Source organism: Hyaena hyaena, unplaced genomic scaffold (assembly GCF_003009895.1).
Source record: "Hyaena hyaena isolate Hyena2069 unplaced genomic scaffold, ASM300989v1 scaffold_82, whole genome shotgun sequence".
Lineage (NCBI taxonomy): Eukaryota > Metazoa > Chordata > Mammalia > Carnivora > Hyaenidae > Hyaena > Hyaena hyaena.
The window spans coordinates 3,826,179-3,853,985 of record NW_024080713.1 but is presented as its reverse complement, the minus strand read 5'-3'; the positions used below and the strand labels follow the sequence as shown (position 1 = coordinate 3,853,985).

Genomic DNA, 27,807 nt, shown 5'->3' with positions numbered 1-27,807 from the left:
ACAGAAAGGGGGCTATAGTCTTCTAAATACCTACCAGAATGAGAATGAATCTCATGCCATTTTTCTTCATTTGGTCAATCAAGAGACCAAGGTTTTGGAAGTTGGGGCTGAGAGTGAAGTCCAGCTTCCGGTCCATGTAATCGATGTCTACATGCTGGACATCCTATAGGAAGGAGCAGGCAAGATGCTGGGTGTCCTATGGCCATATCTCTCAGGGCACATGATCACCCTGCCAGCCCCAGCCCAGGCCCCTCCTGTTACCCCAAAACCCCCTACACTGCCTTTTCAGTTCTGCTGACTGAGATTGCTTTCTGATTGCTGCCCACAGATCACCTGTCCCCATCCTTCTCCCTCTCCTTTCCTTCTCTTCATTCATGTTTTTTCCACTTTTCAAACTTCAAACTCAGTGAGCCTATCAAACCAAGTGCTAGCTGAATGTTCAAGGGTAGAAAGCAGGACTTCTCTGAGAAACAGAAAAAAAAAAAAAAAACAACTATATCTATTTTCCCCCTCCAGTAAACCTAATTGAATTTATTCACGTTTAGAATTACATTGTTATGTAGTTTTCTAGAATGTGTATATTTCTGCCACCCTGTTTGACTGATGGTCCTGGAGATGAGAACCTTGTCTTTCTTTTTCTCTATACGGTACCCAACCAGTCTTCTGCACATGAAAGCTATTTAATCCAGGATTGTTGAATGATGGCTAAAGTGATTAATATCCAATTGACAAAAAGAGATGCTTCTTTTTGGCATGAAGATGAAAATCACTCTTAAGACTCTAAGTAAAACTTGTTTGAGGGAGCAAAGACATATGCATAAGCCAAAGCTTGGAAAACAATGGATTGAGATATTATTAACACTGATCACCTTGATGAGGTAGATCTCTGGATTTTTTTTTTATCTTTTAATTTTCCTACCATTTCTAATTTACATTTAGTAAATTTGTGGTAGAGTAGTATATAAAAGGAAAACACTCAAGGATGGATGAATGTTTCAAATTATCTTTGATGAGAGCATCATAACACTTGATTTTATTCTCATTCTCCAGTCATTAATTGTCCTCTAAACTCTCAAGAGGTGAACTGAAAACAGAAAAAAAGCATGAGTGATGAGGAACTGATGATTATGGAGGAGAAAGGGCATGCTGTCTTTCGAATTCTGCACATTCACAGCAAAGGGCTGCACTTTGGGAGGCTCATGAAGACACTAGATTGTCATTATATGATATGCATAAGTGCATATGTGTGCTTTTGAGAAGGTGAAGAGTTGTTTTAACTGCTTTCTTTCATATTGGCACTTTATATCCATCCTCCTCAAGAACAATCATAGTATGATCTACAATCATCATCCTCTTGACAGGATTCTCACTTAGAAGTCCCCAAGGTCATGGTTCAAGATCAGCCATGCCTACTGGGGGATATTCCTGGCAAAAGACAGTGAGTAACAATATGCTCCAGTCACACTGCTAACTGCTGAAGGATTTATGCAACTCTCAATTTTGAACCCTTGATTTAAAAGGGTGTCATGAAATGCATTTAAAAACCAGTGCATTTCACCCAAGACTAGCTCCACAGCTACATTTTCCTTACACTGAAATAGTCAACAGTAATTTCTCTGAAGGTGTTTTCAATCCGTAATTAGGCACAAATCCCCATAACTAATTAAACCACAGGATGAATGGGCAATTCATACATAGGGAATCTGGGCCGCCATCATTGCCTCATACAACAGGGAGATCTCGGTATCATTCTGGTATCCATAGCGACTTAGCTGGAATCCCAAGGCCCAGTATGGAGTCATTGCTGGCCGACCAATCAACTAGAATAAAGAAGAAAAAGGGGTCCAGAAGACTTCTTGGGAAAGACAAGAAAAGCCTTATACTTGATGCAACTTGAGCACTTCTACTGAGCACTGTCCAATCTAAGAGGCCTCCCTCAAGAAAAATAAGAAAGTCAAATAAATATGGAATGGTCATTGGCATGTGGAATGATAGAAAGTCTCCTATATTCTGGAGCTTCCATTCTAGGAAAGCTGGGAACTCAGGTGTTATTACTGCTTAGAGAGTCTTAGGGTAGTGAGAAAATAATTAAGAGACAGATGGGGTATCTGTATGCCTATACACTTGTAACACTAAAATCTGACTTTTGGAGAAGATGGCAGTAGTATAATAGGAATTCCCAAGGACCATAAGTGTGAAAATCAGCCTATCTCAGTGCTAAGAACATGGTAAATACCCAATAAACAATTGATTATTTATCAATGGATAGAATGACTTCCAACCTCAGTGTATTGCTGAGTTACAAGCTCAGGGGTTGGCCCCAAAACCATATAAAAGTCCAAAATCCCTCCTGTGGTGCGGTATGTCAGGGCAGGAGTGGGCTGGAATGACACATCTGTTTGAAAAAAACAAAAGAAAGAAGGAAGATGGGGAGTCCTTGGAGCTGTACATAACCCAGATAGCGAATCTGCCCTAAAATGTGCTTTTTTCACTCTCCCTCTTTTTTTAAGTCTCTCCTCCTCTGGAAAGCTTTCTCTCATGAAGTTGAATAAGAGATGGGTTCGCAGATATCCCAAACATAATCTTCATCTCACCATCTTATATCACTCTGTGAAAGGGAGTTAAACTGTCATGCAATTTGGTCAAAATGTGACCCCTAATACCTGGCCCAGAGCTCTTCATAAGTCACGAATGAATGAATGAAAGAATGGTCAGTTTATCTGTCCCATTTCCCTTGCCCTTGCATTTCTCTATGTCTATTGATCTTCCAGATCTCAGGAAAGTGGTCACAGCTGTTTATGGTGGCACACAGGGAATGTGCCTCTGTCTTACCCATGGCGTTGCTGTTTAGCAGGAGCACTCCATGGGCACTGCCATCCTGCTCCAGTGCCATGTAGTAGGGATGGACACCATAGGAATTCTTCTTGTACTGGGAGAGTCATGGCAGAGAGCAAGCAGTAACCAAAGGGAGAAAAATCCAAATGATTGTTTCTACATCATAATCCAAACAGCAAACCTCTACTCAATATTGAAGACTCAGCACCACATCATGTCCTTTATAACGCTTTCCTTAATCCTCCTTTTCACCCCAGGTAAAAAAAAAAAAAAAAACTAGGTGCCCTCCTCCTTCATGCCCTCCTTGTTTATTATTATATAATTCTATTATAAGCACTGATTATACTGGGTTACCACTATTTCTGCATCTGTCTTTCTAGCCTATAAACTTGTGGAGAACAGAAAGCATTTCATTAAATAAGACATGTACCTGACACATAGAATATACTAAATAAAAGTTCATGAAGTAACATCCACAGTCCACAGGGGGAAAAAAAAAACGGTGTCTTTTAGGGACAGAAGGATGTAAGAACGTAACATGTGTCTTTTCATCTGAGAACAGAATTGATCAATATAAGGTGAAGCTGATTCCTAGGGATGGATGAAAATATACCAAGAGAAATGGATTGATTATCTTATTCTTCTGTGCTTACCGCCGGGGGCTCATCACGGGCAAACATTCCCCACATGGTCCAGTTTATATTTCTTTTGAAAGCTGTGTGCTCAGTCTCTCCAAAGCCATAGAGGTGCTTAGAGGCGAGGCGAGTTGAAATGGAGAGGAACATGTCGTTGAAAGTGAAGCCAGGGAGCTGAGAGTCCCAACTGTAACAGAAAGATGTACCTTCACAGGGAGCTGAGCACAGGCCAGAGCAAACCCAGGACATGGTCAGGAATTCCAGCTGATTCAGAAGCCTCCTAAATGAAGGCATGTCTGGATCCAGGTCCAAGTACTCACTACCAAGGTTCCAGGTTTGCATTTTTATTCTGTGGTTTGCAAGGCTGAGAACTCCTTTTCTGGGTCATGGGCTCCTTGAAGGCATGGACTATGTCTCATTCACCTCTTTATTTCTAGTTATCATTGCCCAGAGTATCGGTTTGAATACATGTATGATAAACGAACAAGGTCTAAGCAAGTTTCCCAACAGAAAAGTGTGAAGCTCTTAGAAAAAGTTTTCTGGTTTGGCCAAAGGACTTCTTGGCGAAGAAGCCAACTGACAAAAGTTAGGCACACAGTCAAAGAGCTGAAGGCTGCCCACATGTGCACATACTGGTGATGGTTTTTCCTAGGATGGGGAACTTCGGCCCCTGGCAAAAAATCCAGACCTTCACTCCATTTGATTCAGCAGCGGGACAAGGGATGACAGATGGGAACTCTTTTCATGTTTAACATTGTGAAGATGCTTTAAGTCTACAGCGCTGGTAGAAGAGAAGATTGTAAGAAGCTGTTTGTCTTTCCTTAGTAAACTTTTCCCTCTCTCCTGAGTCTTCTGTTATTTTGTAATGAGGGTATGTATATAGAGCTGACTTCTGTCCTAGATTATCTGTCATGCTTTTCTTTCTTTCTTTTTTTTTTTTTAAGAGAGAGAGGGTGAACAGGGGAAATGAGTAGGGGGGGAGGAGAGAGAGAGAGAGAAAAAGAGAGAGAGGGAGAGAGAGAGAATCTTAGGTAGGCTCCAAGGGATTCAATCCCATGAACCTGGGATCATGACCTGAGGTGAAATCAAGAGTCCGATGCTCAACTGACTAAGTCACCCAGATGCCCTTGTTGTGTTTATTAAACAGATCTATCTTTTCTCCTTAACACAAACAATGAGTAGAACATGCGCTTTTCTTTTTCTGAAATCAAGCAATGCCTATTTTAAACCTCTGATTCATTTTTCTTTTTGAGTTAGTGACAAATAGAAAATGGAGCAATAGGTCAACTCCCTATTTAACACACACACACACACACACACACACACACACACACATTTACATTGTCTCTAAGATTAATATTTCATCTGCATTAAGTCGAACCACCCTAATTAGATCTAGAACCACTTTAATGAAACTAAATAAATCATGCTTACATCACAGTTTTGGAGCTTTTTCGCCGAATCTGGATCCCAAAAGGATTGTTCTGAATCCTGACATCATACAAACGGTTTTTGGGGGAGCCAACTGGAGAGGGAGGCGTGTTCAGAGGCACTGGGACCTCGTACCTTTTGTTAGTGGCATCAAAGATCTGACAAGAGACAAGGAAACTTTCTGATGGAATAATCTTAATAACCTAAAATCTCTCATGCCAGCTCATATAAATCAGTTCCCATGTTTTCTGGCCAGTTTGAATCACATGGGAAGGCATCAAATATCCCAAAGCAAATTGATGTGAAGCCTCCCCACCTACAGTGCCCAATATGGATCCTGAACTCAAAATGCCCCCAGAAATACCTGTTAAAAGGCAGGGAGGGCACTTTCTCTAAATAATTTGTGAACTAAGGGTACAGAATTTCATGGGTAGAATGTGTGTGTGTGTTTGTGTGTGTGTGTGCTCGCGCGTGAGTATGAGAATGTGCATATGAACGTGTATGTAAAAGTGTGAGATGACACTTGGGCATGTGAGTATATATTAGAAATTAGAGAACCGAATTTTCATGTGGACTCAGATCTTACTGGTTGAGCTTCCAGATGCTTAAGACAAGTTTTGTCTATAGCCTTGTTTCTCAAAATTGTGTTCCTCAGACCAAAAGCAGCCGTATAACCTGGAGGCTTGTTAGGAATGCAGATTCTCAGGCCGCCCTCCCCTCTACCTTTTGGGTCTGAATCTTCATTTGTACAAGATCCCAGGCCATTCATGTAACATTACAGTGTGAAAAACAATGTCTAGAGATGAGCTGTCCAAAGCAGTATTGTCACCAGCGAGACCATGTGACTCCCTGAATTCAGGATTGACTCACTGAACTAAGGAACTTCCTAGAACCTTCTGCGAACTGTCAATTTCATCTTTTAGAAATTAACTAATGAATTGCCAGAAAAGGAAAAGGGACATTTGAGGAGACACCTGTGCAGATGAATCAGAAAGTGGGGGACAGTTACCTTAGCTTTGTTATAATGTTAAAACCCCCCTCTGAATATTCGTCTCAAGCCCTAACAAAAGGAGCCGGCTTATCCCTGTTCAGGAGTCCCTGGCTCTGGAAATTATTCCAATAGGGGTCTCTCTATTTGTACACATAAAGATGACCTTGTGAGACAACTCCACCTGGGGTAGTCTCTGTCTATAACCCACCAAGCAGCAAACCCACTAAACACTTGTGGCAGTGATGCACTTGAACTATGCTAGTCTGAACAGAGCCTCCCTGTAAGTGCAAATTACACACCAACATTTAAAGAGTTACTATGATGAAAAGATTCTAAAATATCTCAATAATTGTATTTGGATTACATGGTGACATAACATTTCAGCATACTGGTGCAATAAAATGCTATTAAAATGAATTGCACTTGATATTTTTTTTCAAATACATTTTTAGGAATGTGGCTATTAGGAAATCTATGTGGTTCACATTGTACTTCCATCAGTGCAGAGTTGTAGGTCTCAAAAGTGAGGCCCCTGCCACACCATCAGCATCACCTGGAAACGTGTTACAGAGGCAGACTCACAGGCTGGAAACCCGGGGGCATGGCCCAGCCATCTGAGCTTCAATAAGACCTGCCGGTCATACTGGTGCTCTCTGAAGTTTCAGAACCACTGCTAGAAAAATAACTCTAAAGGCAGAAGTAGGTTAATGCCACTATGTGAGTTTCCCACAGAGCAGACACATTTTTCACAGGGCTGCATAGTGGTTTTTTGAGGCTGCTTATGCCCAAGCACTCGGCAGTGAAGGAAATTCACAACCCTTGTGGATCCAAGGTTGTGTCCTGGCTCTACCATCCTCCTTGCTCTCTGACATATACTTACCTGGGCTGCCATGTCCTTGTCTGTAAAATGAGGCGTTTGGACACAAAGATGTTTCGATGACTTTCATCCGTATGGAGCTATAAGAATTCCATGTTGAGGATCAGAACCTGCAACACCTTGAAAATTACCTTGAACTGCAGCATGTTTTCTGTGTGGTAGATGACACTCAGGCGGAGGGAGCGGATCGTTGCAGAGAGAGAGCCAGCAGCAGGGGCTGCTCGAGTAGATTCAGGGGCCATCAGGTAGGTGAGGTCTGTGGTGATGCCCGTAGGCAGGTACTGAATGTTACTAGCAGCATAACTAGGGATGGTGTCATAGTAACAGGTAGGTACATCTGGATCATCTGTGTCCTGGAACAAGAGGAGAAACTCTCCATCAGCCTCTAACACCCACACTTCAAGGGTCTAATTACCAAGGAAGTTGGTTCACACAGACTAAGTCTCTTATACCATGCCCATTATTATGGGTTGAGTTATGCGCCCACCTCCACTGAAGATATGAAGCTCTACCCTGGCATCTGTTAGAGTGACCTTATTTGGAAATAGCGTCTTTGCGGATGATTAGGTTAAATGAGATCATTAGGATAGGCTTAATTCAAGATGACTGGTGTCCTTATTAAAAAGGGACATTTGGACACAGAACTGCGCCCAGTGAGAGTGCCATGTGAGGATGAAGGCAGAGATCAGGGTGATGTTTTTATAAACCAAGGAAGACCAAAGAGTGCCAGAGGACCACCAGAAGCTGGGAGAGAAGAATGAGGCAGATTCTCCCTCCCCTCTCTCAGAAGGACCCAAATCTACTAACACCTTGATCTCAGCCTTCTAGCTCCCTGGAGTCTGAGAGAACAAATTTCTATTGTTCTAAGTCACCTAGTTTGTAGTACTTTGTTATGACAGCACCAGCAAATGAATACATCCATTTAAAAAATACATGGCCATTGGCTTCCTCCCCAGGATGAGCAGGGAAGTGTCAGCAGGAAGACTGATCTGGAGACTGGAGTCTCAGGCAAGGTTCTGCCCCCACTCTCGTCTTGGGGTAATCAATCACTTATTTCTCTGGTTTCCACTCTCTCTGTTTTTCAAGTGATGGGAAATAGTCTTACCTTTCAGCATTGACCCTCTAATAGATGGAAAAGAATCACTTAAAATACTCCATGCACAATGCACACCCAATGTATTATGGCTGTATTAAAAATAAAAGTGGGGTTTTAAATGCTGTAGTTGAGGAAAGAGAGAGCCACAGTAGTTATAAGTGTCTTCAGATTCAGGATATCTAAGGAAAATACTGGTCACCTATCACACAGATTTAGGTTGACAGTGCATCAGTTTCCTTCTGAAGGATGGTTATGGTTCAACCCATCAACATTTGGAAAGTGTTTTCTAGGTGTCTAATTACTCGTGGGGGCAGTTTTTACAAGCTTCTGCTCACTGTGGCAATGTGTTCCAGGTCATTACCTCCCAGAGGCAGCCTCGCTGTGTGCAGCGCTCCTTAGAGACAGCAGGCTCCTCAGGGTAGCAGTTGAATTTCTCCAGGTAACTGACTGGAAGATTCCATGTAATGGAGAATTCTTGTCCAAGTACCAGTCCCTGGAGATCAGTGAGCTTCACCACCTGAGGGAGGAGAAAGGAGGCTGTGGTGACAAATGAGATAATGTTGAGCCACCTGGATAATGTCCTTCCGTGATGATCTTCACCCAATACCACTTTGTCATGGGGTATTTGGAACATTAGCTTTTATCCTCTGGGGTTTTTGACCTCTCTATCAGGAAAATGAACTTGGCTTATTCTTGACCTTTTTCACCTCGTGGAGTCACTGTGGGATATTGAATGAGAAGGGCTTTCATCCTGGTAAGGAGTACAGTTCACAGGCAGGGCTGTCTTTGTCAGACTTATTGCCCCTTGGTGTGGTGCTCATACATTTTAATAATGATGGCAGCAATCACACAAACTAAAACTTTACTGAGCATTTATATGGGCCAAGCACTGTGATAGCCACTTTATATGATTATCTCTATCAATCCTAGAAGGTGATCCTATGCTGCCAATAATATGGCTATTCCCATCTTACAAGATAGAAAACTGAGGTGTAGAAGGGTTTAATGCTTTCTTTGGCCAAGATCTCACAGCTAGGGGACAGTAGAGCTAAGACTGGAACCCTATTCTGCCTTGTTCTAGAAACCAGGCTCTTAATGTTAGCTATATGCATTGTCAAAATGGAAGGGGGCTGCCCTAAGAAGTAGTGAATTTCCTGGTGCTTGAATTACTCAATTCACAATTGGAATCTTTTGTCAGAGATTATCATCTAAGGGACTCCTTCAAGAAGAGCAGAACTGGTATTTTACAAGCAGAACTTCTATGTTATTCAACTCTCATGTTCTCTAATGGTATAAAAGTAGCATGTCAATTGTGTCTCAAAGAGTCCTTAACTCAAATGGGAAGACAAATGTGTCAATACTCTCCAGAGCGAGTCCAAAGTATTGAATTGCATTTTAACCTCATCACATCAGGGATCAGCAGGTCTAGTTTTAAATCTGCCCAGAGAAGAACTGCCTTGTCTCAGAGGCTCAACCCCCTCTGTCTTCTGCATATTGCAATGCAAATAAAGTTCAGGGGTTCATATTTAGCATGCTTATGATTCTCCTGCAACTTCCTTGTGATGGTGTAGATTTTGCAGGGAGCCAGTAACTGCCGAAGGTCAAAAGAGCAAGGGAGAGCTGGCTGTACTAATCTTAGGCCAGGGCTTCTGATAAGGGCTGAAATGATGGAACAATCTCACACCTTGGATAAAGGATCATAGGAAGGTTTTGAAATGGCCAAGGAAGAACTATTTGATGAAACAATGAAACCAGTAGGTTCCTTGTCCATTCCTAAGATTGTGATATCTGTAAACGTGAGGTTAGGCCCAGGGTAGTCACAAAATATAACTTTTGCCTGTAGACTGTTCTGGAAGAAAAAAAAAAAAGAAACAACATACATCTACTTAGAAACCAGGTACATCACCAAATACCACTCAACATCTTTCTTTCTGACATCTAAGGTATGTCTTTTATCTCTGAGGTTCATTTTTTTAAAGTTATTTACTTATTTTTGAGAGAGAGAGAGAGAGAACACACAGGAGGAGCAGAGAGAGAGAGAGAGAGAGAGAGAGAGACAGAAAATCCCAAGCAGGCTCTGCACTGTCAGCACAGGGCCCCAAGTGGGGCTTGAACTCAAGAACCATGAGATTATGACCTGAGCTGAAACCAAGAGTTGGTTGCTTATCCAAGTGAACCACTCAGGCTCCCCTATCTCTGAAGTTCTAACCAGTGCCTGGTGATTGTCTCCAGGGAATTTGTTAATCCAGACTCTTAATAGTTTCCAGTGTTCCAGTAACATTTCATGTTTATTTTGGTTCACTGGTTATTTAGTGATTCTGTCTCTCAGGAAATACATTCTGGACATCACCGGATTTCCAAGTGGACATGATGGGTACTCATAAAACAGACAAAAAGACACGAGCATGCCTAGAATCCTATGGGCACACAAAGGTGAAGACATACAAATACAGGGCCAAGATGATCTTTCTTTTTATTTTAAAGATAATAAGAGCTAAAATTTATGAACGCTTACTATGTACCAGGCACGGTGCTAAGCATCTCATAGAATTCTAATAGCAAGCTATGAGGTTGAAGCTACCATGAGCCTCATTCTTCAGATGAGAAGACCGAGGCCAAGGAAGGCAGACAACCTACCCAGGGAACCACAGTTCAAAGTGATGAAGTTGAGTCTGACCAAGGTGGGACTAAAGACTGAAGAAAAAAAAGGGACATTTTGATGTTAGAAAAGACTAGGCAACCCACAAATGTCTTTTTGCAAAGGTGTAAAAGCAATGCAATGGAGAAAAGGGAGCCTTTTCAACAGATGGTGCTGGAGCAGTGAGCCATCCAGAGGCCCCAAGGAGCGCATGCACCTAAATTTCACATCTCTTATAAAGGTTAACTTGGGGGCACCTGGGTGGCTTAGTCGGTTAAGCCTCCGACTTTCTCTTAGGTCATGATCTCACAGTTCGTGGGTTCTAGCCCCACGTCGGGCTCTGTGCTGACTGCCAGCTCAGAGCCTGGAGCCAATTTCAGAGTCTGTATCTCCCTCTCTCTCTGACCCTCCCCTGCTCATGCTGTCTCTCTCTCTCTCCTAGAAAAAAAAAAAAAAAGATTAACTTGAAGCAGGGGCATCTGGGTGGCTTATTCTGTTGAGCATCTGACTTTCGCTTAGTTCATGATCTCACGGTTTGTGAGTTCAAGCCCTGTGTCAGGCTCTGTGCTGACAGGTCAGAGCCTGGAGCCTCCTTTGGATTCTGTGTCTTCCTCACTCTCTGCTCCTCCCCTGCTTGCATTCTGTCTGTCTGTCTCTCTCTCTGAAAAATAAACATTAAAAAAATTAACTCAAAGCAGTTCAAAGACTTAAAGATATGACTAAAATTTTTAGGAAAAAAATATAGAAGAAAATATTCAAGGTCTAATGATAGAAAGAGTCCTTAAAGTGGACACCAAAAAGCATGATCCATAGGGGTATCTGGGTGGCTCAGTCAGTTAAGGATCCAGCTTTGGCCCAGGTCATGATCTCGTGGTTCATGGGTTTGAGCCCCACGTCGGGCTCTCTGCTGATAGCTCAGAGCCTGGAGCCTGCTTCAGATTCTGTGTCTTCCTTTCTCTCTGCCCCACTCCCACTCATGATCTGTCTGTCTCTCAAATATATATAAACGTTAAAAAAAAGGAAAGAAAGAAATCCCTACCCATGCACAGACTTCTAATAAAATCAAATTAGAATTCTCATGTGATGTGCTAGCATCACTGCCTTTCTTTCTCTTGGTCTCCTTGGGAAAGAGATGATGTAAGGAATGTTCTGTACCTTTCTGTATCTTCCAACCTGTCAAAACCACCACTTAATATGCCCAAGTTTTAGGGGCTAGAAAGGAAGACCATTATTGAAAAACCTTAAACAGGCTCCATGCCACTCATTGCCGCTACCCACATCCCACACATGTTTGTCCCACCAAGGACAGATCCCTGAAGCTAGGACTCATCATATCAAACTCAGAGATAAGAATTTTTTTTCCCAGAAAAATCCAAGTTCTTCACTGAGGTCATACTGATAGTTGATAGGCTTATTTATATACCTAACACAGATCAAAAGCTATCATTTTAACTCCAGTCTTTTCTGGCATCGTCACAGGCACTGTCTGTGTTCCACATGGCCAAGCATCATGGCAAACCAAAAACCCAAGAAGCAATCACAGAAAAGGATGCACACTGTGTGTTCCTCCAAAACAGTACTTACAGAGGTGACAGAAAAATCATACAGAACATACTTCTTTTCATCTAAAAGAGAAAGATAGAAGGGTACTTGTTATTATAGGAAGCAGAGGAGTCATGCGGTCATGCTTTCCTCTTCATGTGGAATACCTCTGCTCACCCAAGTCCTGCCCCTTTCTCACAAACTTCCAAGTTTGCTGGCCCATTTCTACTGGCACTAACTGCATCTGCCTTGGAACTCCCACGACACTTTGTGGTACTGTTTTGCTGGCATTTCAGACATGGTGACTTCCATTTATAGTCATCCACACTGTATCTAGCCTGCGGGACCAGGAGTTCCTCAGAGACAGTGTATACAGCATATCCATCTTTATATCCTCTACATACAGTGCAATAATAAATAGCCAACAGATGTTAAGAAATGCTAATTCCATGCAGGGCAGGGCTTTTATATAATCACAGGCCCCACATAAGCTTTCGTCGGTTACCTCTATGGAAATCTTACAGTGGAAAATCACACTTTACAAATTAGATACTCCCCCTCGATAGTAACCAAAGCAATATTTTAAAAATCTATTCACAAAATGTATTTTTGGTATTGGTAACAATACCCAGAGAAGAGAATAATAAAACTAAACCAAAGAATGTCTGTCACTTTGGTAGAGTCAATAACATACAAGTTGCTCATCTGAAGTCTGTTTTAATGCACTGGGCTTGGCTAACTGAACTTTCAGAATAAATGGATTCCAAGCTACAGAAACAAGCACTGGTGATAACAGGGTCAGTGTCATTTTGGACAGCCTACAATGACTACTTTTCACTGAGAAGCCCAGGGAGGGCACCAGAGGGAAGCCTACCTTTGGATATACCATCATCCCAGTACAGCTCTCCCTTTGCTTCTCTCTTATAGTCCAAGGCAACAATGAGTCCCATGGAATTGTTCCGACTGTGAAAGAACAACCCTCAATTTTCAGAGCATGAAGAAGACATAGAACTGTGTTCAACCAGCCCATTTTCTGCCTCTGGGACAGATGAACTCAGAGTCTATCCCAGAAATGGAGTAGATATTGACACTGTGTGGAATCTTAGAAGTCAGGTATGGGTAGACAGCAGAGGTTGGTAGTGAATGAGCATAAGAATTGTAGAAGGAGGCAGTTCCCGCCGAAGACTGGGCTTATGATAGTAACAATCAGCACTTACTGGGTGCTTGACATGTGCCAAGCATTCTTCTAAGCGTCCTGTGGACAATAAACCATGTCTATTGTATTTTCATTTAACCTGCATGATAACAGTAAAAACTCAAACCATTGTCATTTCCAGTTGACTAGTGATGGCAGCAACACGGAAAGTAGGTCGCCCATGGCAATACATCTCATACGCAATATAGCTGGGGCCTGAACCTGAACTTTTCTGGTTCTTGACCCTGGAAGCTATGTTGACTTTCCTGTGATAAATCTTACCTCCTATTTACCTTGCATTCTCTCATGCCTAAGGGAATCTACTTGAAGACAGTTGCTGGCCATAGGAAAATCCTCACGAATGGCTGTTTTGACTGTTCTTAAAATCTGACTCTGTCCCCAAGAGAAAGGCTCTAGAAATGTGGAAGAGCTGAGGCTATCTTACCTGCAAAATGAACATGAAGGTGCCACTTCAGGGCTGACTTTGAAAGGAGGGGAGACAGATTACTGACTGGTGATGTTTTCCATGATTTATCCACTTTTAGTGTCCATTTGCCTGCCCCATAACACACCTCCCTTGGAGTGCCAGAGCAGTTACGCTGTAGAAGAATGAGGAGCTTACCTGGCCTCTGTGGTTGTGCTGGGCTGCTGGGTGGGAAATATGAAGCCCCCACGGAGGTGGAGTCCAATCTTATGGAGTGGTAGCTGCATTTCCACCAGTTGTTTCCTCCACTGGATGGCTACTCCCTAACCAATGGAACGAGGACAGAGCAGGTAATGGACTGTTGGACTAGGAGGGACCGTGGAGATCATCTACTTTAGTCGCCTCATTTGCAATGAGTCAGTCAGAGAAAGTCAAATACCATATAATTTCACTCATATGTGGAATTTAAGAAACAAAACAGAAGAACATATTGGGGGGTGGGGGAGAAGAGAAAGGCAAACCACAAAACAGACTCTTAACCATAGAGAACAAATTGAAGGTTGTTGAAGGGGCGATGTGGTGGGGGATGGGTTAAATGGGTGATGGGCATTAAGGAGAGCACTGGTTGGGATGTGCACTGGGTGTTATATGTAAGTGATGAATCACTAAATTCTACTCCAAAAACAATATTACACTATGTATTAACTAACTGGGTTTTAAATAAAAACGTGAAGTGAAAAAAAAAAAAAAAGAAAGAAAAGCAGAGACCCCCCCTCCCAAAAGCGAAGGGTTGCCCAAGGCATAATCAAAGTAGATAGCAGATCTGAGACTCCAATCTGTCCTATTTCTTAATATTGTCCCATGTGGTGATTCCACAACTGGGCTATCATTCACTAGGGTATCACAGCCTGCGGCCAATTACTAGTTCTCATAGCTGCAGAGTAGCCAGGTTGATAAAACGAAAATTCCTCTAAACCTACCCCAGTTATGCAAATTTCATAGTATGTCTAGAAAGGCCTTCTTCACAGAGAAGTACGCTCTACCAACTAAATGTAAAACATTGGACTGCTATCCTCCTCCCCAGCTCCCAGGAGCCCTGTGTTAGAAATGCCTTCTGCTAGAGGCTGGTCTCTGACCTAAATGGGGCTGCCTTACTTACCGTCTCATAGTCGTACCAGATGGCATCTGGTATGTATGCTTTCACTTGGTCCACACCCTAGGGAAACCCCAATAATGAGCAACATCAGCATACCTCTCACAGTTTACACAACACCCCATATGTTTATCTGTACAATCCCAAGAGATGGTTGGGATCATCCCATTCTATAAGTACAAATACAGATACTTAGAAAAGTTGGGCAGTTTACCAAAAGCAGAGTTGTGCCTAGAAATTAAGTGTGTTTTGCTTCAAGGCTCCTGAACTTTCCAAGAGAAGCAGAGAAAGTTCTTTCACTGAGCTACTTATATAGTCTGATTGGTAGGAGGAGACTGAAACAGCCAGATCTCTAGGAGAGCCTTCCAGTAGGACTGCCCACTGCCCGGCATCTGTCCAGAGATGGGCCTATGACATGAGTACGGTGATGATCCTTCATGTTTATAAAATGACCAGCATAATCCTGATTCCTCCCCCCCACCATACTTCCCCACTCACACTTAGGAAAGGTGTGTGCGGTCCTTCATATATGGTGTCCAGAGCCACACTCTCCCCTTGCCCAGACCTCTTTCCCTCCCCGTTTCTCTTCCCTCTTCTCTTTTCCCAACCTAACCCCAAGAACACATGTCCTTTGGTCAAAGGGAAGCACAGACAGATGGCCAGTGAAACCCACATGGCATTTAAAGCCCCTGTCAACCCATGGCCATAGGCTTAAGAAAACAAGTCTTAATGTAATTTTGCAAAATGCAAATTGTTTTGCTTGGTGGGGCAGTGGGACCAAGAATTACTATTTTTCTAAGTTCCAAACTTTCACAATCTTTCTCTCATTCTTATTTATGTTGATATTTAAATGAAGCTATAGACACTCAGGAGACACTCAGGACTCAGCTTATTCAGCTAGAGAATCATGGGGACAAGTGTGATATTCCACACTATTGTTCAGACTATAAACACACCTCATATAAAACAGGTGTGATGAGAAGGCCAGGCCCCCATAGGAACTGCTCGTGTACCTCCCATGTAGCTGGTTCCTGGTAGAACCTAGAAAACAGAGAAGGCAGATGAAACCTCCAATACAGAATGGCAGCACACTAGATGGCAAGATCCTGACTAACCTTGTAACCACTAAGCATATGAGATTAGGATCTGAGAGGGATTCTTGTGGGTCGGGAAACTCACTCATGGACAAGAGGCCTTGCTACGGTGTCTCCCCGGGTGTGAGCTCGGTAGAAAAGGGTGTAGAGATAGGGGAGTAGAGTGTAGCGGATGTTCAGATAATGTCTGGAGGAATTCACCAGCAGAGACTGCATACCAAAGGCAGCGGGATCCTGATCCTAGGAGAGAGTGAAGCAAATATTAGATATTTCCATTGTGCTTTAAATGTTTGTTCCCGTATGAACTTCCCTAAGAAGCTTTCTCAGATGAAAGTAGCTATGTTCTCCATCTTGGAAGATATCAAAGCATTTCCAAAACTACAAGGATCTAGATCCTGCTTCTTAATTTTATAAATGAAAACACAGTATCAAAGATTACACGATTCTCCCAATGTAAACTGCAAGCAGGTGGCAGAGTTTACATTTGACAGGTGTCTTCGGATCCCAGTCTATGGTAGCCACATGGGTGATAAAGAAGCCCAAGGAGACAACCATGAGGATAAAAGGGCTAGAGATGGTCCTGCCCCCTTCAGAGCTGATCCCATTTATTTTCTATATTGAGGTTTCTCAAGATACTCTATTTGGCTATTAATAATAATAATAAGTTGCACTACCCCTAAAAAGAAATTGAAACCCATTGCCTTAGGCCACATTGCCTACCACCATGATCTATAATCCATCTTTCATTTCCGGGCAATTTTATGAATTTGCAATTTTAAAATTTACTCTAGTTTTGTCTGTAATATTTTTACCATCGGTATTTGTTTTATTTTCTCTACCCCAAAGATAGTGACGCCAGTGTATATTTTCCTTCAATATACAATGTGCAAAGAAATCATGCCTTTAACCAAGAGCAAAGAAAGAACCCTTATAGGGGAATCTAATTTTCTTAGGACCCAAAAACAGAAATTTTCCATTAATGATGGGACTCATTTTGTTCATTTTCCTTGTAATCTGTAAGCTATGGAAGATATGCATGTTGTATTGATATTTGTCATCCTGCACTGTACTGCCAGGACTGAATTTTAGACAAAAGTTTCCAAATATATTCCTTTCTTTTGTCCCTAAAGATGTTTGTTTCCCTTCAAAGAGAGTAGAAGGGAGAGTGGTCCACTCCAGGAGACCCCTTTTTGCCCCCAATGCAGGGCTCACGGAAACTCTGAGGCCAAACAGCAATGAAAACAATACTCCACAGCCTCTATAATTCTGGTCGCCAATCAAGAAAGCCTAGTGCTGTCCATGAGGGTGTCCATGATGGTGGCCACACTCTGCGTGGAACGTTTGAACACTTGAGATGTAGTTAGTAAGTCTGAAAAACTTAACTTTTAATTTTACTTGATTTTAGTTAATTTAAATATAATCCTAAAAATGGAATATTTTAAAAATATTTTAAGTATTTTAAATAAATAAATAAATATTTTTAAAATAAGATATTTTCCCCATTACGTATAACTTCATTGTTTTGGCTTATTGCACTCCAATTGTTGAAAACTTAGCATCCAAATTGAGATAGATGTACTGCAAGTGTAAAATGCACCTAAAGTTTGAAGACTTACTAGAAAGAAAAGAATACAAAACACTTGATTAATAATCATTTATATTAAGCACAGGTTGAAATAATAACATTATGGATATATTGGGTTACATAAAATAGATTAAAAAAATTATTGCTTCTATTTCTTTTTACTTTTTAAATTTACATTTGATCTTACATGTGTGGCCCTCAGCAGCATTCTATTGCATAGCACTGGTGGAGAGGAAAGGCAAACAAGCCCTGTACCTTGGCACACTAAGTGATCCGAGGGTTCTTATCTCACTAATTTTTTCCAGGCCATCCCATCAGGAAGGCAACGTGCCATACTGCTCCAAGCCATCTGCTTAGAAGTTCAGAAATAACTCCTCTCTCTCCAGATCACAAATGGCTGGGAGAGCCCTGGCATAAAATAGTTTCACAGTTTGGCTGGGAATCTCTCCCAGGTTAGAGAGACACTTCATTGGACAAAGTCAAGAAGTGGAGTTAAAATGATCATCAGTAAGCTGCTCTGTTGAGCTTATTAAGAGCTAAATGATTTCATTTGAAATACTTCTATTGCAGATTACTTCATTAAAATTAGGGGCAGCCCACTGTACTCACTCCTGCCATCATCACAGACATCTCCTTAAGAGGTGCTCTGCACCATCTTCTACATACTTGCCCATCAAAAACATGATTTTGGATAGAAAAAGATAAAAGAGGGACAAGTCATGCAAAGTACTGTCGGGGGGGGGGGGAGGGAGCTCCCGAAACATTCATAGAGAGATAGAATGTTGTAACAATGTGAAAAATATTTTCAGATCACTGGCCTGCCCCTCCCTAAACCATTCCTCCTTGCTTCTCCGTATCTAGGAGTGGTTTCCTTTGTATTATCTGAAGTAAAATACCAGTGGACTCCAATGGTCCCATCTTATAAAAGGTAGTAACAGAGGTAATAGCAGCACCACAAAAACTTGAACAACCCTTCTCACCTTCGTTTGTGGGGGAAAAAAATCAATATAAATCACAATAAAATCATTCAATATGTATATGCTCCTTCCCATACGCCCTTATCCCAATATTCTGCTCTTTGGGTCTATGACCCCAAATTTATCTATTCTTCTGTACGTAGGGCCAACCTGTAGGATTTTCTGCAATCCTCTTTGCAGAACGACTAGATTAGACAATCCAAGAAGTTTCCATCCCCTCTCTTGGAGACCTTACCCTGAACCCAGGCCCATTGTGATTCCTTGATAGTGGATAAAAGGCTCCAAGCTGCATCCATCTTGTGCAGAGCTCATCTGTGACATTTTTTGTATAACCACAGATATTGGCACCTACCTGGAGAATTAGCACACATACAAGTACAGTGGTCAGTGACAGAAGAGAAAGCATTATTGTACACCTATGACCTAAGGGGGGAAATATCTTATTTTCACTATTCTATGTTTAAAGGCGCTCTCTAGGCTTTCAGTGCCAGTCCCCAAGCCAAATGGAATATAGTAGCAAATATGCATCATGAATCAACTGACAAGGGTCATTGGTGGTATATCAAGGGTTCATTCTCAAAATTCAGCTCCCATTTTCATCCTTTGCTACTCACTGATGCTTTCCTGATGAAAAGTTTCTCTGATGTTAATATATTTTACTGCCACATATAAAAATGAATTTTCTTATATATACCACAGGGAGATATATATGCTTCTTGTTTTTCAGACACCTCAAAGACTAGGAATGGAAAGAATGCCAAAGGAGAAAAAGTTAAGTTTTCTTGGTTGAGAGTAAAACTCACCATGGGGATACCAAATAGGTTGAACTCAAGGATACTAGGGATGGACCATCGGAGATCATCCCATGTGGCTGCATTGTCCCCCAACCAATGAGCAGCAAATTTGCCAGACCCAGCAAAAGTAGAACGGGATAAGACGAAGCTCCTATTGTTGGTGTGGTTACTCTCCATCGCCCTGAAAAGGAATACAATCAATTGAATGTGGAGTGAGCTGTGAATGTCTAGGACTCACCTATATCCAAGGGCAGCAGTGGACTTTCCAACCAAACAGAAAAAGCATAGGGCATCATAAGCTAGGTGAGCAAACTAGGTTAGCATTTTTAAGAGCTTCTTTTCCACTTCTGAATAAGGTTTTAGACTTCCTGTAAGACAGCACAAACCTCTATAGTCCAGTCCCCCAAGAAATATGTCTAGACTGCTGTCCTCTAGGTTATGTTTTCTCCATCTCGTTGCATCTGGCTGTGCTCTGACCCTCTTGGTTGACAACACACTGGAACCATGCCTTGGGTTCCTGACTCCATCTTCTCCCTCTAGACAAAGATTTTCCAATGTCTCTTATTTCCATGGCTTGCTGCCCACTTATCATCCTGTTTGGTACAACCCCAGCTCATGTTGAGATTCTGTAGCTCCCGCTGGCCTAGGAGAACAGTTTATACATTGGCTGGGCTCCAGGCCATGGGTTCCTCTAAGGCTTCAAAATGTATCATTAGCAATTCTCAATGTTGGGAAATCTTAATCTATGCAAATAATAATCAATATGAGATGAGTGAGTCTCAAAGGACAGCATATGATACTCTTTATAAAGTTAAATGCAATTCAAATACAAAATTTTATTTGTATTATACTACATTTAAGATATTATATATCAAGTAAGACTAGATAGAAGAGAAAGCAAAGGAATTGAAAAGATGGAGTGCAGAAAGAGAAAGACTTCAGGATGGAGGGGAGCATGGGGTGCGAAGAACACACAGTTAGATATAGATTATTCTCCTAGCTTTAATTCTGAACGCTATTTTGCAGAGGCACTTCCCTGAAATGCCTCTCCTTCCCTTCTCCTTCCCCGCTAAACAGTTCACACCTTCCTTTAGCCATCTCAAATTAAATGAAGTTACACCTATGGGATGGTGAAGCCCCAGCCACAACTGCCGTGAGCCCTTTCCTTTCAGTTCATGGTCTGAGACAAGTGTATCCACAGGCACTGGACAGTTCCTCACAGACCCTGTCACAGCCACCAATGCTTCCCCGCTTCACATTCCTGAGGACTACCTTATGAGGAGTCTATAAATGCAAAATGACTTATAATGGTCGAAGGGAGAAAATTCTGAAATAGAAGGTGGGTTTGAAAGAGTGCAGTCATCCATTCGTACAATTTAACGACCAAGTGACAGAGGCAACATAAAGGAGAAAATCAGTCTTCCACTCCGACTGTCACATCTACTTTGCTCTCCATGAACAGGTAACTTTGCCTTTATGACCGCTGGCTAGAGGGTTTATTGTATGCTGCAGTCCTGCATCGTAAAAGAAATACCTTCAGGTTATAAAGGGTGAAACTGAAACAGGGATAAAGTTATCTGAGGTTACAGTTTTATCTAGAAGCCGACCTTTGATCTTTATGGTGCCGCAGATTAGATAAATCTGTTTCCCAGCCCAGAGGAACAATCTTATTCAGAGATCCTCAAGTCTCTCTTTTCTATCCCTCAGGTTTGGCCTTTTCATCCAGTCCTGATCTCTAAGGGGATATGAGTTTTCTACTTTTAGCTTAGAGGGAGGAGAAATTCATTCTTGGGGGAGACCAGTAATCACTGTCCCCAAACAATACTTCAGGAAGGCTGATCCAAATAGTCATCAGCTCTATGACTTAAATTTTCCTGGTGCTCAGATCTCACTGAACAAACATCTTATTTGTTTTCATACCACTCTGCCTCATATCCAAAAGCCAAGTTCCACTTATCTCCAGAGAACTTAGAAAGGTACTTACTACCTTCTCCATCACAGTTACCTTTTAACTATTAATCATAGCTATTAGAATATATTAACCAAGCCCATCATGATCTTACAGCACTTTCATTACATGGAGACACCAGCCATAAAGCAATCGCAACTCTCTTTCCCTCTTCCTGCTCATTGTTTCTTACCCGTCACTTAGCCACTCTCCCACCTACCTTCCATTCTTAGAAGCGTCTAGGAGTTGAAATAGATGGGAACTAAATGAAACTGTGGCAAATATCAGTCCAAGCCTATGGTTCCAAAGATGAGAAACCTGAACCTTATTCATCTAGTTTATCTCCCAGGAAAAATCGAGTGAGGGAGACAGAGGTCAGAAAGAGAAGATAGCAAAATAAGAAATGTGTCTTGTTTCCTGAAGCTTTTCTTTTATTGATATCAAAACTTTGGCATTTATTGGACAACGACTCTCTCTGATCTGGACAGTCCAGCATAATTCAAAGTCTGACAGGCAAAATGGCGCTGGAAAACAAGAGGAGCAGTCTAACTCATCTCTAACTCACCAGGCCACTATGGAGCCCTTCCTGACTTCTCTCCCTCAAGCAGCTATTCAACACACATTTTTACTAAACACTATTCCTCAGGCTAAGGATACAGGGATGGCTTTTCCCTCAAGAAACTTACAGTCCAGCAAGAAAGAAAAAATGCAGTATCCAAAAGTTATAGTATAAAATTTTTGCACAGTAAGCTTATTATAATACAAACAAAGGTAGCACACAAAAAGGGAAATAGTCTTTTTCCAGAACTGACAGGAATGTTTCCAGAATGAACATCTGAAGTCAGGCTTTAAAGAAAAGCATAAGTTTGCAGACAGGAGAATGGAGATGGAGACTGGGCAGGCAGTGGGGAGAGAAGAAGCTAAAAGCTAGAAATGCTGTATGCAGCAGTGCCAGGTAAACACGGGACACTCAAGTAAACTTGAATTTCATTTATACAATGGATGATTTTTAGTGTAAGCATGTCCAGTACAATTTTAGCTGGGTCCTATATTTTTATTTGACAAATCAGGCAACTTTAGTGTGGTAACCACAGCAACATTGGGTAATAGGACCTCAGCAAGGGATGGCTTCCAAATGAATGCTCTAAACACTTTGCACCTTACTGCCCTTAGTCACAAGCCAATCAAAACTAGTCTCCCACAGGAACCAAGGGGCTAGATGAGAAGAGGTCTTTAGGAGCCTATAAGACCTGAGTTTCTATATCCTTAAGTCACAAAAAATATTTGAAACACCTACTTCTGGAAGATTCCCAAAGGCCTCTGCCTCCTAGCTTCCTCAAGCTGGAATTAGGGGGAAAACCAAGTACTTACATGTTGGTAGCTTTTGCCATGGAGTAGCCGTACAAGCTGTGGAGATCATAGTGAAGGCCCTGGTGAAATTCTGCATCCATGCAGAGGGTTCTTGCAAATAGCGAGTGGTCCAGAACTCCTGTGGGGAAATAAATACCCAATAGTGAGGTACTTCCCTATCAATGGGCTCTAACAAAATAACCACCCAATTGTTTGCTTCCTGGTTACTATACCTTCCTACCCAGTCTCCACCTAACAGTATCCTTTCCAGACTTTAAATTCTACCCTAAATGCTACTTCCTACAGGGATCTACGCAAAGTCGCTCTCTGAGTTAGATCATTAAAATTAATGTATATGCCCTTGGAGGTCACAAAAAAAATGGTGCTGGATGGAGTAACTGAGGAACAAGTTCATACCAACAGGAAGATGGCCTGAGAGTAACTATAAATAAGACAAACACATTTCTCTACATATATTTGACCAAGAAGAACAGAGTACGTCAGGAACAGACATGAGGGGCAGTGGAAAGGAAAACACTTTCACTCTTCTCTTCTAGGCACTCATATGCTGGGTAGGCTTTTTAAAGACATGGGAGGTTTGGGTGGTTTCATGAATGAGAACTCAGATCCTGCCTCTAGAATCACCATTGTGACTGTATTTTCCCTAAAATGCTCAACATTTTCTGCTCGGGCCTAGAATCTCGTTCTTCCCTTTTTTTTTCTCTTGTAGACCAGTAACTAGAGCCATAGCAGCCCTCCTTCGTGAAGCCCTTGCCATGGACATAGGGTCACAGTATGAAGTATGACTCCAGAAAGCAGTGGAAGCAGGGAACTCTGAGGTTGACTTTTCCCCACCAGCCCAACAGAGTCCCACCAGTGCAACTTAATCAGAAATTAAGCTGAATTACACAACGTAATGAAATGTGTATTTCCGGCACAGCTCAGTCTGTGAAATGAGACTCACAACCACTTCAACGACAAGAAAAGACACGATGGGGGGCCCAGGTGGTTCACTAGGTTGAGCAGCTGACTTTGGCTGAGGTCATGAGTTTGAGTCCTGCCTGGAGCTCTCTGTTGTCAGTGTGGAGCCTGTTATGGATCTTCTGCCCGCCCCCCAAAATAAATAAACATTAAAAACAAAAAAAGAAAAGACACTACAACTGTCCAAAGGTCAAAGGTAATTTATCTAAGTCTTTATCATGCTAGTGTGTGCTGTCCAATCTGAAAAGGTGAAAAGCAGACCAGCTCTGAGGCAGAGGCTAGTCATGGGTAGGTAGACACAATACTGCTAGGAAGGAAGTGTGGTGTTTGCCAGAAGCACCCAGAACAGGATGACATTGCAGTTTTTTATAGAAACAAAACAGCAACAACACAACAACTTAGTCTGGCTAAGAAGAGCATTAAGAGATTAAAAGGGAAACATAAAGGGGTGCCTGGGTGGCTTAGTCTGTTAAGCGTCCGACTTTCGCTTAGGTCATGATCTCGCGGTTCGTGGGTTCGAGTCCCGCATCGGGCTCTGTGCTGACTGCGAGCTCAGAGCCTGGAGCCTGCTTCAGAGTCTGTGACTCCCTCTCTCTCTGACCCTCCCCTGCTCATGCTGTCTCTCTCTCTCTCCTAGAAATAAATAAAAATTAAAAAAATAAATAAATAAAAGGGAAACATAATAAACTGATCCACAGTGGAAAAAAATGGGGGGAGCCCAGACTGAGAAGAAAAGAATAAAGAGTAAACAACGCAAGCAAACAGTAGATTTTGCAAGACGTTAAGAAATCTGAAGCCCAGATTTCTCCTAAAAATTTCTCTACTTCTTCAGTGACCAGAAAGGGCTCAAGAAACAGGTAAATCTTAGTCCTGGGCGCAGGTAAAGTGGACAGACCAGAATAAACTGGCAGAGACTGGCCAGATGTTCACCAGGCATGTGTTCTCTTCCTGGGAGAGGAAGGTTATATTTCACACTTTCGCTCCAAGTTAAACTGAGAATATGTGATTGGCTTTCTGAGCAAAGAAATGTGAGCCAATTAAATACACCTCACTTCAGGGGCGCCTGGGTGGCTTAGTCGGTTAAGCGTCCGATTTTCGCTTAGGTCATGACCTTGCGTTCGTGGGTTCGAGCCCCGCGTCGGGCTCTGTGCTGACTGCCAGCTCAGAGCCTGGAGCCTGTTTCAGAGTCTGTGTCTCCCTCTCTCTCTGACCCTCCCCTGCTCACGCTGTCTCTCTCTCTCTCTCTCTCTCTGTCTCCTAGAAATAAATAAAAACATTAAATAAATAAATAAATACACCGCACTTCAAGGCCCATAAAACTCCCTTTACCTCCGCCGTCTCTCTCCTTCACCCAGGAAGCTACAAACAAAGGACTCTGAGGTGGGAGCGCCTCGCAATGGAAGTAACTAGATCCCTGAATCACTGCTTGGATGACAGCCACACATCTCATGTTGAAAAGTTATATGAGCAAAAACTAAATGTTTATTGTATTAATCCACTGAGATGCTGGGGCTCACTTATTTCCACAGCACAAGCTATTTGATGCTGTTTCTCTCTCTCTCTCTTTCTCTCTCTCTCTCTCACACACACACACACACACACACACATGCACGCACGCACGCACACACAATTTCAAAATCAGGACTAGAAAATTTGACTAGAAATGAGACTTAAAAATAAGAGAGACCTGGGGCGCCTGAGTGGCTCAGTCGGTTACGTGTCCGACTTTGGCTCAGATCATGATCGCATGGTACCGTGTGTTCGAGCCCCACATTGGGCTCTGTGCTGCCAGCTCAGAGCCTGGAGCCTGCTTTGGATTCTGCGTCTCCCTCTCTCTCTGCTCACCCCCCCCTCAAAAATAAATAAACATTAAAAAAATTTTAATTAAAAAATAAGAAGAGAGACCTAAAAGGGACCATTGATGCTTTCAATTGTGGCTAGTGAGCGGGGGAAAAAATTTTAACAAAATTACAGCCTTACAACAATGGAAGGTAGTTTGGACTTTTTATGAAGAACCACTCGTCTCAGGGGTTTGGAGACCACGAAGGGGCTGCGAGGACACAGAACCCCGCGGGGAAGGCACGCGCCCCCCCCCCCCCCCCCCCCCCCCCCCCCCCCCCCCCCCCCCCCCCCCCCCCCCCCCGCACGCGCGCGCCCCGGGCTCTGTGCCTGCCTCCAGAAGGTGGTCAGGACCCAGGGGCGTGGCAGCGCCTGCGGCAGAGGAACGGACCCCCGTCTGCAGACCCTTGGACTGGGCAGTGGGACCGTGCTCCGCCACCACCAGGGCTGCCGAGGCTGCTCTAAACAGGCCTTGGGGCCACTTACTGGGAGTGAAAGGAGGAAAGTTCAAGTGGTTTGATTCACACGTATGATTGGACCCATGGAGAAAGCTGGCTACTTCATCCATTTCCTGCGAAGACACAGAAGCCACACAAGGAAAAGTGTTACCTACACTTGGGTTAGGTGTTTGGGAATGTTACCTGAACTAGGAGCCCCACGCCTGGGGTCTCTTTCCAACTGACTTTGGGGTCTTGAATAATCTTCCTAAATTATCCTGACATCTGTTTCATCCTTTGGATTAGATTGTGTCTAAGCTGCCCTCCAACTCTCGGTGGCATCAGGCACATTTTACTTTTTATACCTTGAATTCAATTAGTTAATTGGGAAATACCATCCCAACGGCTGATTTTTACCCATAAATGTTATTGTTGCTGTTATTATTTCAGTGCTGTGTCTAAAAACAAACAAAAACCCTTGGGGCACCTGGGTGGCTCAGTCAGTTAAGCATTCGACTTTAGCTCAGGTAATGATCTCAGGGTTCTGAGTTCAAGCCCTGTGTCGGGCTCTGTGCTGACAGCTCAGAGCCTGGAGCCTGCTTCAGATTCTGTCTTCCTCTCTCTCTGCCCCTCCCCTGCTCACACTTGTCTCTCTCTCTCTCTCAAAAATAAATAAACATTAAAAAATTTGTTTAAAAAACCTCTAAGACAGAAGAATATTTCTATTTTATAATTTCCCCTGTCCTGTATTCTACTCAGTGAGGGACATGAAGATATAATTGAGATCAAATCTATTTCTTCAAAATGGATTAAAAATAGATGATGCCTGGGGCGCCTGGGTGGCTTAGTCGGTTAAGCGTCCGACTTTCGCTTGGGTCATGATCTCGCGGTTCGTGGGTTCGAGCCCCGCATCGGGCTCTGTGCTGACTGCCAGCTCAGAGCCTGGAGCCTGTTTCAGTCTGTGACTCCCTCTCTCTCTGACCCTCCCCTGCTCATGCTGTCTCTATCTCTCTCCTAGAAATAAATAAAACATTAAAAAAAAAAAAAAAAGATGATGCCTAATCCTGCTAACAGAGATAACTCCCCAAATTTCAAAGAAATACCTCCATCTGCTATCCCCACTTAAAAAATAAAGGGGATTCATTAAATTATTCTCTAATTAACTGTAAATTTTAATGAATCAGTGCAACAAATAATAGCAATTATAGCCTCTAATAAAACAGTATTTTTGATGAAAGACAGTTAATGGAAGAAAAAGCTTAAACCACAAGAAAGCAAAGGACTTTCTCAAAAAGGAAATAATCAGTTGTTAGCAGGTCCAGAATTAAAATCCAGGGTTTTCAGGGTCTATTTCACTGCATAGGAGCTCAGCATTAAGTAAAAGGATTTTAATTTTTTTTAACTTTTATTTATTTATGGGAGACAGAGAGAAGCAGAGCACAGGCTGGGCAGGGGCAGAGAGAGGAAACAGAATCCGAAACAAGCTCCAGGCTCTGAGATGTCAGCACAGAGCCCAACGCGGGGCTCGAACCCACGAACTGTGAGATCATGACCTGAGCTTAAGTTGGACACTTAACTGACTGAGCCACCCAGGTGCCCCTAAACACTATTCCAAGGAGACTATTTTATTACAGATCAGGGACAAAACTCATTCTCAAATCTTGGAACATCCATTTCCAAAAGAAGTTTGATCTGGGAATAATAACTTACAATCCACACTCCATCAAAATTGAGAGTGTTGTTAAATTCAATGAACTGCTCTTTCCACCACTGAGTACAAAATGGATTGCTGAAATCAGGAAAGACCACCAATCCAGGATATCCCTAGAGAACAAAAAAGAAGGCACTGCAGTTGGTGTGGCTGGTGGGTGACTTACACATTTATGACAGGCTATTGCTTTGTCCGCTAGGAGCCCCATGCATCTTGTCATTTCAGAATCAAAATGTCCCCCAAAACTAAATAGTAAAACAGATACAAGGAACCA

General features: G+C 42.5%; 1 protein-coding gene across 1 annotated transcript in view; it reads right to left on the bottom strand.

Moving 5' to 3' along the window:
• Positions 1 to 27,807, bottom strand: part of LOC120232971 (probable maltase-glucoamylase 2) — a 78,607-nt gene that overhangs the window by 26,891 nt on the left and 23,909 nt on the right. The window contains 21 exon segments of the mRNA XM_039234017.1: positions 35 to 163; positions 1,695 to 1,820; positions 2,283 to 2,395; positions 2,833 to 2,929; positions 3,489 to 3,657; positions 4,905 to 5,059; positions 6,901 to 7,122; positions 8,227 to 8,382; positions 9,550 to 9,714; positions 12,088 to 12,128; positions 12,281 to 12,289; positions 12,920 to 13,008; positions 13,863 to 13,987; positions 14,824 to 14,880; positions 15,774 to 15,858; positions 15,997 to 16,151; positions 18,709 to 18,825; positions 19,277 to 19,448; positions 22,587 to 22,704; positions 25,872 to 25,956; positions 27,533 to 27,646. Coding sequence (XP_039089948.1) covers positions 35 to 163; positions 1,695 to 1,820; positions 2,283 to 2,395; positions 2,833 to 2,929; positions 3,489 to 3,657; positions 4,905 to 5,059; positions 6,901 to 7,122; positions 8,227 to 8,382; positions 9,550 to 9,714; positions 12,088 to 12,128; positions 12,281 to 12,289; positions 12,920 to 13,008; positions 13,863 to 13,987; positions 14,824 to 14,880; positions 15,774 to 15,858; positions 15,997 to 16,151; positions 18,709 to 18,825; positions 19,277 to 19,448; positions 22,587 to 22,704; positions 25,872 to 25,956; positions 27,533 to 27,646 — 2,499 coding nt within the window.